At 42.2% G+C, this 13,627-nt stretch overlaps 1 protein-coding gene across 9 annotated transcripts in view; it reads left to right on the top strand.

The window, feature by feature from the left end:
• hectd1 (HECT domain containing 1) overlaps positions 1-13,627 on the top strand; it is a 90,481-nt gene that overhangs the window by 30,560 nt on the left and 46,294 nt on the right. For all 9 annotated transcript variants that reach the window (XM_039742353.1, XM_039742361.1, XM_039742358.1 and 6 more), the window contains exons 10-13: positions 724-898; positions 4,082-4,220; positions 7,402-7,572; positions 9,615-9,837. In XM_039742353.1, the coding sequence (XP_039598287.1) occupies positions 724-898; positions 4,082-4,220; positions 7,402-7,572; positions 9,615-9,837 (708 nt within the window). The remainder of the gene's footprint in view (positions 1-723; positions 899-4,081; positions 4,221-7,401; positions 7,573-9,614; positions 9,838-13,627) is intronic.

The following is a 13,627-nucleotide window of genomic DNA, read 5'->3' as shown; positions in this document are numbered from 1 at the left end:
ATTGATTATGCATCGATCGTTCTAACGACGTGTGTAAAGCTGGCTGACGAGACAGTTCTGTGGACGCAGATAGTGGTGGTGCAGTTATGAAATGTAATCCCCTGTAGACAGCCTCCAGAAAGTTAAGTTTTGTTGTGCAGATGTAAAGAAGTTGGTAGCACTCCCAGACAAAGGTGATGTCAAGCCAGGCACACGACAAGAAGATAAATCCAGAAAAAAATTGTAATCTGTAATTTTGCAGTGAGGCACTGGAACAAAGAGACACTAGTGCCCTTCTCTTTCACAGTCTTTCCAATGACATGGTACTCCTGGGGTTGCTGGGATTTGCAGTCCTTTTTCACTAGCAGGGCTGCCATGTCACCTGTGGTTTTTACACAGTAGGTCGCAAAACTAACAATTATTGGTGAAGATCCGTGAATCATAAACCCGCAAATCACAAGGGCCGACCTGTATAGATATTAGTAATAGAGTTGAAATTTTAAACATAAATATACCTACACCTCATTACGCCTTACCCTCATGCTTCGTTTTTATTTCAATCACCAGTGTGTATACATGTTTGAAGGCCTTTATCTCTTAAGGTTCAGGCATCATCACAAAACCACCCTTCATCCATCTTAAGTCACTGCTTTAATTTATCAGACACCCTCCTCACTGCAAGAACTCAGTCGGTAGGCCTGGCCAGAGATGCTGAAAACTTAAAATGGCTGTTCTAAATTCTAGGAGACTGGATGTGCCCAGTAAATAAAGGAGACGACAAAAAGAAGAAAGATGTGAATAGAGAGGAAGAGGAGAGCAATGAGCCAAAGGGGGATCCAGAAATGGCGCCTCTCTACTTGAAGCGTCTGCTGCCTGTGTTTGCACAGACTTTTCAGCAAACGATGCTTCCTTCGATAAGGTGAGTAGACGCGATCAAAGTTCTGTTCAGTAATCGATTCAGATTACTTGGAAGGGTAAAGAAGTGAGAAGAAAAAGCTTTTTGGAGATATTTTAAACGTTTTGAGGGGTTGTGGCCAAAGGCAGCCATCTAATGCTCTGTGTGCGTGTGTCCAGTGACATCCCCTGGCAGAGTTAATATACCGTCTAGTCGGCCTCTGTATGGATTATATCCCATGCTGCCCCTGTGCATCAGAATTATGAAAATGCTCAGCACGACAAAGCAAAAACACAATTTTTGAACCTTTTTAAAACTTACTAAAAATAAAAAGCTGATGCCACATTGGCATAAGTATCCAGGCCCTTAACTCAGTTTGTTGTTGAAGCCCCTTTGGTAGCAGTTCCAACTTTGACTCGTCTTGGGTTTGACCTGACAAGCTCCATGTTTGGATTTGGACTTTTTCTGCTGTTTTCTTCTTAAGCTCTGCCATGTTGCATGGAGGCTGTTGGTGGGCGGCTACTTCAGAGAAGTTCAGTTGGGTTCAAACCGGTGCTCTGACTGACCACTTGAGGACTTTCACAGAGTTGCCCCTAAGCCACTCCTGTGTTGTCTTTACTTTGTCCTGTTGAAGGTGAATCTTTGGCCCAAGTCTGAGGTCCAGAGTGCTCTCAGCAGATTTTCAATAAGCGCTCTCTGTGCTTTGCTTTGTTCAGCCTTTCCTCAACCCTGACTTGTCTCCCAGTCCCTTATGCTGCTGCCACCATGCTTCACTCTTAGTGGTGTGGCACAGGTGATAAGAGGTTACCCCGTGTATTCCAGACATGACACTTCGAATTGAAGTTTCATCAGACCAGAGAATCGTTTCTCACAATCTTTGAGTCCTTCAGGTGGCTTTTTGTGAACTCCAAGCTGGCATTCAAGTGTCTTTTACAGGGGAGAGGCTTCTGCCCTAAAGCTGAGATTGTTTAAGTGTTCCAGGGATGGTTGTCCTTCTGGAAGTTTCTCCCATCTTCACACAGCTTTTGTGGGACCCTTTTTTGTCACCTGTTTCACCAGAGCCCTTCTCCCCCAATAGCTCTTGGACGAGCTGCCTATTTTATGAAATCTCTAGGCCGCAGTGCTCTTGGGAAACCTCAGTGTGGCTCAAGTTTTTTTTGTAGCCCTTCCAAAATCTGTGCTTTGACACAATCCTGTCTTTAAACTCTGCAGGCGTTTCCTTTACACTCTAATGTGTGGTAGAAATTTAACATCTTATTAAAGAAAGAAACATCCACTAACAGGACAAATCAGTAATCAGGCAGGAGAAAAAACGGTTCATTGTATCTTTTAATTACTCCTCGGCAAAATGCCTTGGAGGGAGCGTTCATGAAAATCAGTCCGTTACAGCCTGGTCAGAGAAACAAAGAACAGAGAGGATCATTTTATCCACCCACCCATCCATCCATCCAATACCCAACCCACTATATCCTAACTACAGGGTCACGGGGGTCTGCTGGAGCCAATCCCAGCTAACACAGGGAGCAAGGCAGGAAACAAACCCCGGGCAGAGCGCCAGCCTATGGCAGGTTTATTTTATAAACTACTGAATTTACATAACATTGTCAATCTCTGGTTGGTCTGTTGGTTTACACCCAAATGACTTCTATAAAATCAAAGTCTCATATTCTATTCTGGTGGTTCTTTATACCCTTGAGTTGAGCCACCACCCTTGACATTTCTGTGCCTATCACAACTGTCCATTCTGGTTGTTTGCAGGACTCCTCTTTCAGTCCATTTTATTGTTCTCTTGACCTTTATCTGGTTCCCAACGTTTATTAATCCTTGACTAGCGACTGGGAGCCTGATCGAATCGGGCTACAAATTCTACGTTTGTGAAATCCATACTTTCTCTGCAAAGAATTGTTTTTTTAAGTCCTTGAAATGATTTTGTTATCATGGCACTGATTTGTGCTTAAAATGGACCTTTTCGGCCGATGTAATGAAGAGCTTCCTGTTTAAATGGGGCTGCGAGACGTGAACTCAGCTCTTCGGCGCACCTCATTTGATTTTTTTCCGGCAAACAAATTTTCAAAACAAACTGTATTTTACGACTCCGAGTCAGACAAATAATTATGTTGGCGGGGTCATTTTAGATCTGAGATCGGCTAAAATTTAAACGATGACCGTTGTTAATACCCAGCCGTCATTACTCAGTTTGCTTATTAGATGTGAGAAGGACGGATGCCAAAACCGCACTGCCCAAAGATAGATTTCGACGTACCAAGCAAATGGCGATACGTTCTAAATTACTTACGGTTTGGGAGCTGTCGAAGGGTTTAAGTCAGTCGATGATGTCAGTCCTGGAAAGTACGCCCCACCAAACCAACGTTCTGAAAACCAACCGGACTGTTATCTGCTCGAACCAACACCGACTTACTATACTCTGCCATCCAGCGGCGTCACTGAAGCATTCAAACATTCTTAGCCAATCATGCAATACTGCGTCCGTGTGTGCCACATTATGTTCTAACTACAGAGGCAGAGTCCCATTGCATGGTTCTAACTTGTAGTGAGTCGAGGTATTGATGTGAACACCATATGTACGGATGGTATCAAATTATATAGAAGGATGCAATTTCTATAAGATGAGTGCTATGTTACCCCAAAATGATTCTTCCACAAATGGCGCGTGCCACCCACGCCTGCTCCCCAGCTAAGCTTGCTTTCTCCCAAACTGTAACCTGCCATAGACAAAGGATGATGGGTAAGATTGGTTGCAGCTTTAACTGCACAGTAGACATTTATCTTAAGTTTGACGGTTCTTATTCCCTCATCTACAAATTCTTTCCAGTATCCAGATAGGTTTTATGTCACCGTGGACTGGATTTGTACGTTCATCTTCTACATTTTCACAAATTGATCATTTCCTTTACCCCCTGCTTTCACATTCTTTGTCCTGTTGATTCCCTTACCATTTATATTGCTGGCCATTCTAATTTTGACCTTCTTGGGTACCAGACAGGAAAGCTGGCCGATGGCTGCCAATTTATTTAATGAGTTTTATTTTGACATGTGGATTTTTTTTTTTTTTCTTGGCTCGACTGATAAGGCTGTTCCCTTGTAGAAAGACGCGTAACAGGAAGTAAGAGATTTAAATTAAAAAGTGAATGTGTCTTACACAGAGTGGACATTTTATATGTTCTCTTTTTTTTCCCCACACTACAGGAAGGCTAGCCTTGCTCTAATCAGGAAAATGGTGCATTACTGCTCTGAAGCTTTGCTGAAAGAAGTTTGTGATTCAGATGCCGGCCATAATTTACCTACTGTGTTAGTTGAAATTACAGCAACTGTCCTTGACCAGGAGGTAGGACCTCACCTTTGTCTCATTTAACCTGCTCTTTTGTGTCACATCATTTGATTTTATGTTGGAATTATTTTTTTTTCCGAAGAGTTCAAAGGGGAACAGCAGGATATGAAAAGTGCAATATCAAAAAGAGAAGTCCGCATCCCACCAGCACCCCCAAACTCACAAAATATTTGGAGATGGCTGAAATCAAAAAGGTTAAACTGTCGGCAGCACGCGTTACACATCCCAATTAGAATTTAATAAATAATTTTTATACATACTAGCAGCCTGCCCTATACATCCAGCGTAGAGCAAAATAAGTACAACGGCTTTTCCTACGGAAGATGTTGGGGAGGGAGAAGAGAAATTGATACGAGCAGCAGAAAGTTCTAAAAGACCCAAGCTGTAAAATAAGCTCCTTTGTGAATTGATCAGACACTGAGATGCCAGCAGGACCTTAGCAGCTAAAGAACTCGCTGAAATCAATTTCTTATTTGAAGATGAAATGGAATCCAATTAAGAATTGAGGAATAAAGACGAGCCAAAGCAAACACAAGGTGGAAATGCGACATTCACATCATGTGATTTGTGTGTTTATACGACTGCAAAATATTTGCTGTTGCTGATTTTCTTTCTGGCTGAACATTCGACTGCAGTCTGCTGAAAGCGCAGGTTGTTTTATTTCGCACTGCGCTGTAGTAAAATGTAAGTCAATAAATTAATAAAATCTAAATCTGGTGTGTTGACAAACAACCAGAGAGGAGAATGCTGGGGAACTTTACTGGGAGACTGTGCAGAAAAAACCTGATAACATTGGAACAATCTGGATGAGAACAGGCCGTTCCTCCAGTCCTGTCTGCTTCTTTCTAAAATAACATTTGCCAGTCTGTAAAGTCCGAATGTCTGCCACACTACTTGGTCGCTTATTCCAGTGTCTCTGGGTCTCTGTGAAAAGAAAAACATCCTAACGTTTGGGCGAAATCTACCCTTAAGTTTCCAACTGTACCCCCGTGTTCTTTATGAAGTCATTTGTAGAGTCACCATCTCAATACGCTGGACCAATTCCTTGCACAATGTTAAACACTTCAGTCAGGTCTCCTCTACACTTTCTTCTGTTTAAACTGTAAAGGCTCCGCTCTTTTAATCTTTCTTCCTTACTCACCCACCCCTGTAGTCCTGGTTTCAGCCTATTTCACTCTTCACGGGACGTCTTGTAGCACTGCTACGTCTTTATGGAGGCCAACACGGCACACAGGACCCCGGGTGAGGCCTCACCAGTGCATTATAAAGATAATGGTATAACTAGCATATCTAATGAGATCCAAAATAACTCTCTGTTCCCATTTGCCTGGTCGCTCAAGCACTGGGTTGCCGTGTCCAGTGCTGCTAGTTGAGTTCACACCACTGAGACCCTTAGTGTATCATTTTACTTGCCAATACGTCCATTCTGCAAATGTGAAAATAAATTGTATATTTTGTGCTTGTGAGCAGCTGTTAAGAATTAGTAAGACTTTGGAAATTTCACAGAAAGTTAGGGTTAGGGTTTGATTAAATTCTTTTTTCTGTTCATTTGTTGTAAATATTCTTAAAAATCAAAAAAACAGTGTGACTGCTTGAACTTGGATCAGATATGAGCCATTGGACTTGAATCGGAATTCAGTCCCACATATGCTAGCAGCCTGTGTCAAATCTCAGAGAGGAAAAGCTTGGAGCATGGATTTTGGGTGTTTACTACAGAATTCGCTCTGTTTTTATGTACATTTATTTGCTAAGCAGACACTTTGAACCACTGCAACCTATAAAAGAGTTAAAAATATTCAAAGTAAACCTCAGTCTGGGGGACTGTTTAGGAACAAATGTGGTAGGACAAAGTGACCATCAAAGAGAAGAACGCAAAACAAAATACAAGTGAGTTACAGAAGAGCTCTGCAAAATGGAGTGAACATCAATGTGGGGACTTCTTGGAAACAAGTGTGTGAGGAGTCCTCACAAGTGAAGAGCCCAGTTACAAAAAGCCCTTAACATTTAGAAATTGACTGAATAACAGAGTCTTCTTAAAACACTTTGAGAGCGTCAGATGTTCTAATGGTGGTGGGCAGCTTGTTCCACCTTTTTGGGTCTCGCTTGAAGAAGGGGCCTGAGTTGCCTCAATAGCTTCCATATTGTAATCTTTCTAGTTAGCCAATAAAAGGGGTCATTTTTCTTAACTTCTCACTACATCCATAATGCCTAACACGGTTCAACACCCTAGTACTGTGTATCTATAAGTGACATTTTTGTGTTGAGGTGCTGCCACACAGAGCTTGCATAACCAGAAGCCGATTGTCTGCAAACCTGAGTGGGTGAGAAGGAGCTTTAGAGCAGCACACGTGTTTCCAAGTGTATTGTTGCTGACCCATGAACTACTTTGTTGGTGAGCATCGAAGATTTGAACTTAATATGTGGTGCGACAGGGAGCCAGTGCAGTGATCTGAGGAGAGGTGTCACATGTGCCCGCCTCGGCTGGTTGAACACCAGACGTGCCTCTGCGTTTTGAACCATCTGTAGTGGTTTGGTGACACATGCCAGCAGAAAGTTGCAGTAGTCCAGACGTGACCAGGCCAAAGGAAGAGACCAGGAGCCATGCTGAATACTCCATTGGATAAGTTCTCATCTTATGAAGAGAGATATGGTCAGTGAAGGACAGCTGGTCATCGATTACCACTGAGGGGATGCTTACAGACTTGCTCCCTATTAGCAATGGGGCGCTGAATATATGGGATGTCTTTGTCAGGGTGAGCAGGAGATGTTGTGGCTGCGGTACCAGTAAGACATGCAGAGATTGTAGCTGACACCGTGTGTCCCAATGGAGGGATCGACGGCTGAAACCACAGGACTGCAGGGTAGGGATTAGTCAGATGGTGTGTAAGAAAAGAGGACCCAAAACCAGTCCTTGGGGCACCGCCATGCTTGCGTTATCCATCCTTCATCCATCATATGGACAGGTTTGAATTGAATCCCATCAGAGTGGTGTACTGGATCTGTAATGGCGAGTCTGGACTGAAAAGCCAACATGTCTGTGGTGTTTTATTTTATTGTTTAGGCTGTTTAACTTTCAGGCGCATTGTTGCATTCTTTTTATGTTGTTATAACCTGGTATTTGGTATAATGTGACAAAATTAAAAACATTACAAAATTAAGACTGTTTTATTGTTTTTAGGATGATGATGATGGGCATCTGCTGGCTCTGCAGATCATTCGAGACCTCGTTGACAAGGGAGGAGATGTGTTTTTGGACCAGCTGGCCAGACTTGGTGTCATTAATAAAGTTTCAACCCTAGCAGGGCCAATGTCTGATGATGAGAATGAAGAAGAGTCCAAGCCTGAGAAGGCAAGTATAATATTTGAAAACTGAAGTCACTGAGGAACAAATTGATTTAAACACACAAGCCTGGATAAGGGAGCACCTGCCATCCTCCTACCAGCTGCTAAACAGTCAAAGCTTTAAAGATCTTAATTACGGTGTAACCGTTTTATCTCAACTTTTTCATTCTTTCTTTGCGATTTATTTCATTTACCCTTCTGTTAAGGGTGTGAAGATTTTGGGGTTTTTGGAGCACCTTCCATATTTAATGGCAAGCTCTTAAGTACTCTTTGAAAACAAACAAAAGCACTTCAATGTCTTAGTACGCTTGGGCACATCAAAGACCTGCGGACTAACATCGTCAGCAGTCACATCATGAAAACCTGCAGGCACTGCGGCTCTCCAGGACCAGAGCTGAGTACCCCTGCTTTGCAGCGTGCGGACATGAAAGAGATTTAGTTGGTGTTGGACCAAACATTGGCATTAACAAGATGTCCGGTGTCTAGAACATGGGGTGTTCTAAAAGATCCATTGGTCATCTCTAGGTGTGAACGGTCAAAGGAGAGTAGCTCGACTCGTAGAGCAAGCCCCCATTACTATCTTTGCGTTTAAAAACACAGACATTTGTCTCCATTTATGCCTTTTGTCCTCAATATCCCATCATTTTTAACCCCTGAAAGCGGAGACTTTTGAAAGTGCTCTCCAGAACTGCATTTTTCAGAAAGTGGCCATTCAGTGTTGATGGGTAAAAACAGAAAATTTTATAAACGCAGATTGTAATCGCACTCTGATTGGTTTGTGCTTATGTTGTCTTTCCCTGATTAGAAAGTGGCAGGTCGTGCTCCTTGTACTGCTGTAAAATGTCACCGTTCTTGTGCTGGTGTGAGTCTCAGTCTGCATTTTCAGTCGCTTTGCTCGCCTTGTACTCTTTCGTTACCCTCACTACCAATTCCGCCTTCTCACCAGTCCACACACATTTTTTTACAAATCTCTAGTCCTCCTTCCTATGCTTAGCTAATACGATTGGAACCCATGTGTATGTTTGTGCTGCCATAGCCCACCCAGGATGCCCTTCAGCACACCTTTGTTGTAAAGATCTGTTCTTTAAGTTTGTGTGGCCTTGCTGTTATCATAAGGTGGTGTCCACACTGCTACATTTGTTTGCAGAAATGTTTTTAAATGAAAACTATTTATGTCCACACCAGCATTTGTACATCGTTTGTGAAAGTATCTCTGTCCACACTAAAACAACCAGCACTGCAAATGCGTACACATTTGCCTACACTGGGAATGCCCACATTGATAGAAAAAGTTTGAACGATTAATAATTGTGCTGGCCATGGACTTTCGGCAGATTTGTATTTTGCACATGTATGCAGCATTCAAATTGTACAAAATGCAATATTGATGCATACAGAGAAGCAACGTGCCATGGAAATCAACTCTTCAATGCCCGCTGTGCTGTAGAGTTTGGTTTTCTTCCTTGAAGGTTGACCAGTCGGGTAAGGAGACATTGTGATGAGCAGAATCCAATCGGGAAGGCTGTGCAGTTAACACAAACCAATCCAAACGTGATTAGAACTTTTCAAAAGTCTGCGTTTTCACTTGTCCACACTGCAGCGGCGAGCTGCCATTTTTAGAAGTGTGCAGCTGTGGAAGGCATTTGCAAAAGTCTTCATTTTCAGAGGTTAAAAGTGAAGCTGTGGTTTAAATAATAGACATAAACAAATATAAATATCTTGAGATTTTAAATTAAAATTTAGCATTATGGACATAGCCTGAGATGTCTGAAAAACGGAGTGGATTAAGATGTGGAAAGAAAAGGTGCAGGAGTCTGGGACCGTGAGGCAGAATTTCTAACCAGTATGCAGGCTTTAAACAAAAAAAAAAAAATTATGAAATAATTTTTTTGTAATACGTCTCCATTCTCTTTCCCTGATAGCTATTAAAAATTGATTTGAAAAAACGTTTCCTGCATTCTAGAGGCCTTTTGTTTAAGCTGAATGAACTTACCCTACTGGACTAGCGTTGCACCCTCTCATTTCTCCCTGTTATGATTGTTCTGCTAGGAGGATGAACCTCAAGAAGATGCCAAAGAAATTCAGCAAGGCAAGCCTTACCATTGGAGGGACTGGTCTATCATCAGGGGCCGCGACTGCTTGTACATCTGGAGCGACGCGGCTGCCCTGGAGTTGTCAAATGGCAGCAATGGCTGGTTCCGGTTTATTCTGGATGGTAAACTTGCTACTATGTACTCGAGTGGAAGTCCAGAAGGGGGTTCAGACAGTTCAGGTGAGCAAACATAAAACTCTGCACGGACAGAGTGTGAAATAAGTGTGCTGTTTTTAAATCCCCTTTGAGAACTCAATTTAATTATAAATGTGATCAGCGTTTCAATTTGCAGACTCGATTGGTATGTTTATATTGGTAATGCACATCAGTTTATGTCTACAGTTCCAGAGAATACCTACAGGTCACCTACACCGTCTGCTTTATCCTGGGCACCAGTTTAGGGGGCTTATATTTTATTAAGTTGTGTAAGTCATGTCATTGTGCCAGACTTTAAAAATGACTTCAGTTGCGTCTGAGTGTCCCTGAAAAATGAAATGGGCCGTTCAGCTCCTTGTCAGAAAGATGCATGTGGTTTGTCAGATGTGTTGTCTGGCTGTGTTTATTTTAATGGCTTCCCGTAAAGTAAGTGTTGGGCCCTTATGCTGACGACAAACTTGAGAAGCTAAGGCCTACTTTAATCTGCAAGTATTGAAAAATGTGAGGGGGTTTCTTCACAGATTTACTTTACATCAGGGGTCTCCAACACGTCGCTCGCTCGTGACCGGTAGCTCACAACGCCTTTCCAAGTAGCTCGCCAAAGGGTCAATGAATCTTACATAAATTTGAAAACTTGGATTAGTCAAATTAGGGGTGGGCAATCATTCCAAAAATATTGCAATCTGTCTTTTCAATGTGGCAGACACAATTGTTCTCTCGTTCGCTAGCTAAGCTCGTGAGTAAGTGAGGAAGGCCCCTCTCCTCGGCCTGCTTTGTGTCTCATGCATTCGCAAAAATAATTCAGAACTGCAAGCGAACTCTGATACATAGCGAAATGAGAGAAGTCGCAAAATCAACAGGAATGTTCAAGCAAATTACAGAAAAAAACCCAATCTAAATCCGTGAAGTAGTTCTTTTGCGAAAAGCAGACAGATATACAGACAGACACAAGATTTTAAATTTTATATATTAGTAAACCTTCAAAATAATGTGCAGTTAAAGTCTCAACAGCATTCTCAGCATTTCTGGAGCTTTGTAGAGTCTGATAACGATAAGAATCTTCACCAAGCTGCAGCTCTGAAAATGTCTGCTCTGTTTGGGTCTCCATACCTCTGGGAGTCTGACGTGAATGTCATGAAATGAAAGTTCAGAACACGACTGTCAGATGAACATTTAAACGACTCCATCAGAGTGAACCTGAGGGTCTCCACTCCACCACACAGCTCAGTGCCGGTCATCTGATGAACTAAAAAACACATCACACATGCGACTGGACCTGTGAGTAAAGTGACAAAATGACAAATGAAGAAGTCACATCTGTGGATTTGGAATTGCATTGTTTTATTTTGACCGCCTTCATGTTTTAATCCAATAGTGTGAGATACACGAGAAAATGCAGACAGACGTTCAAAATGCACTTGCAGGTAAACAAAATACTTTTTGGTGATGTTTTTAATGCAAAATGTCAAATCAACATTTTGTAAATGTTCAGGCAAAACAAGCGTATCCAGTTTGTTTGGGCTGAAATAAGCGATGAGAATAAACGGCCATTTTCATTTTGTAAAAGTAGCTCTCGGGTGAAAAAAGGTTGGAGACCCCCACACTAGATAAATGTATTGAGTACGTCTCTCAGTTTAAATTAGTCATCTCCTCCAGATGTCACATTACATGACTTCTAGTTGGAGGCCAAGCTTGGTGACCGCAGCTACTGATCTCGCTGCGTTTATCATTTTGCACAACTAGGAATCGGAGGGAATGTCAAATTTCCTGGTCGCGTCACAACTTTCCAGCACAGAATTTACATCTCCAAAGAACTGCGTGCTCGGCCGTTTTTACTGGCTGCCTGAAACATACATATTCTCTTTAGTAATATTCCAATAACAAAATGTATAAAACAAAAAGCTACAACTATCTGATATAAATGTGTTCCTGTATTTTGCTTGTGTGATGAACAAGAGAATGATCAGTGACAGGTGTAGTTCACTGATTTGCGATTATATTTTAACTTGAGTGAATCCTAAATGAAATCAGACACGTGGTATTTGCATGTGTGCTCTAAACCTCTAAACTAAAGAGGCTGGCGTCCTCACGCACTGCTGCTCACAAATCCATTCCCATCATTCACTGAAAAGAGTCATTCATAAAGAAGGGATCCTTTTTTGAATCGCCCATCGCTCATCAGCTCTGTAATATACACACAGTTTCTAGACTTTAGGAGAGATGGATACGACTTTATTTGTCCCCAGGGGGAAAGATGCATCTTGTGTGTAATTATTTTAGGATGACGTACATATCTTAAACATTAGAGATCTTATTTCAAGAGAGAACATCTTTGTCCTTATTACCATCATGTCCCCTTCATGTATGTTTAGATTATTAGCTATAAACGTTGAGTTCTAGTGATGTCTTTTTTACGCCATTACACTGGACAACACCTTTTTTTCCCCCCAAAGATTTTTGCTTCCTGAAAAGTTTTTAGGGATCCACGGCATGAAGCAGAACACAAATATAATTTTAGGTTTAGTGTAAGATGTGGGATTTTGCTGAAACGTGCAATTTTATTAAACTGACACATTGCATTAGTTCATCCATCCATTTTCCAACCCGCTGAATCCGAACACAGAGTCACGGGGGTCTGCTGGAGCCAATCCCAGCCATCACAGGGCATAAGGCAGGAACCAATCCCGGGCAGGGCGCCAACCCACCGCAGGACGCACACAAACACACCAAGCACACACTAGGGCCAATTTAGAATCGCCAATCCACCTAACCTGCATTGAGCTAAAAATACTTTTGTTGCTGATGTCTCCATTTCTACTCGCCATGTGATTCTTGTCGTTTCAGTGACGGGCAGAATTCATCAAAACAAAACAAAAACATGAATTTTCTATCCAGCCAGCTGTCATTAACGGCACCCGTACTGCTTTACCTGAACATAAATTCTTTGATAAATGGCCAGGCTGTCTGTTTGTTTGGATCTCGTTTTGGTGTCCAACATTAGCATCGATGGACTCCTCTTGTTCTGCTGTTGATTTTCCATCGTGGCAGCGTCTCCATGTTCATCACACATGTGAATGCTGAAAGTGAATCTCTAGCTACACTTTGCACTTGGTGTGCTTGCAGGGTTTAGTTTGGTACTGTGCCTGTGGTGAGAAAATTCTTAACATCCTTGAATGCTTTCCACATGATTTCCTCTGGCCTGCCTGGCAGCGCCACCAACTGCATGTCATTGATGCCACGTCTGATTTGTGGACCAACCAGAATGCCCCCCTTAAGCTTGGCATCGGTTATCTGTGGAACCGTTGCTGTCATTTATCGAAGGGCTTCACTTTCCTTGTTTTTAGTTTGCACAACTTTTCATCAGTCCAAGTACTGTAGTATATGAAGAGGAGGCCAGAATATCTCTGTTGGTGTGTTTGCCACTCTCTTCTACCCTGATAATGGAGCAGCCTGCTCTTTGTAACGTAACAAGACTCTTTAGCACGGCCACCGCATGAAGAGCAGGACTTTGCATGTCCGCAGATGTTCCCGTTGTCGTTTATATGTACACCTTCAGTGTGAGACGAAACGGACAACAGTAGGCGGTTACTATAAAATGGTACGTGATAGGAAAATGGACATGTGATTTCTGTGGTCAGCAGACCAAATCCATAAGATGTGTCCACAAGAGTTAAGGAAACAATCTTCACTGTCCAGCACTCTAGTTTCATCTCACATGTCAAACATATTCCTTTGACTTTATTTGTAAATGCTAATTTACCAAGCACACCAGAGTGTGGATTTATGATTTGTTGGTATTGTGGCCAGGGTTGAC

Source organism: Polypterus senegalus, chromosome 18 (genome assembly GCF_016835505.1).
Source record: "Polypterus senegalus isolate Bchr_013 chromosome 18, ASM1683550v1, whole genome shotgun sequence".
NCBI classification, from domain to species: Eukaryota; Metazoa; Chordata; class Cladistia; order Polypteriformes; family Polypteridae; genus Polypterus; species Polypterus senegalus.
The sequence above is the reverse complement of the archived record's forward strand: the minus strand, read 5'-3'. Positions and strand labels throughout refer to the sequence as shown.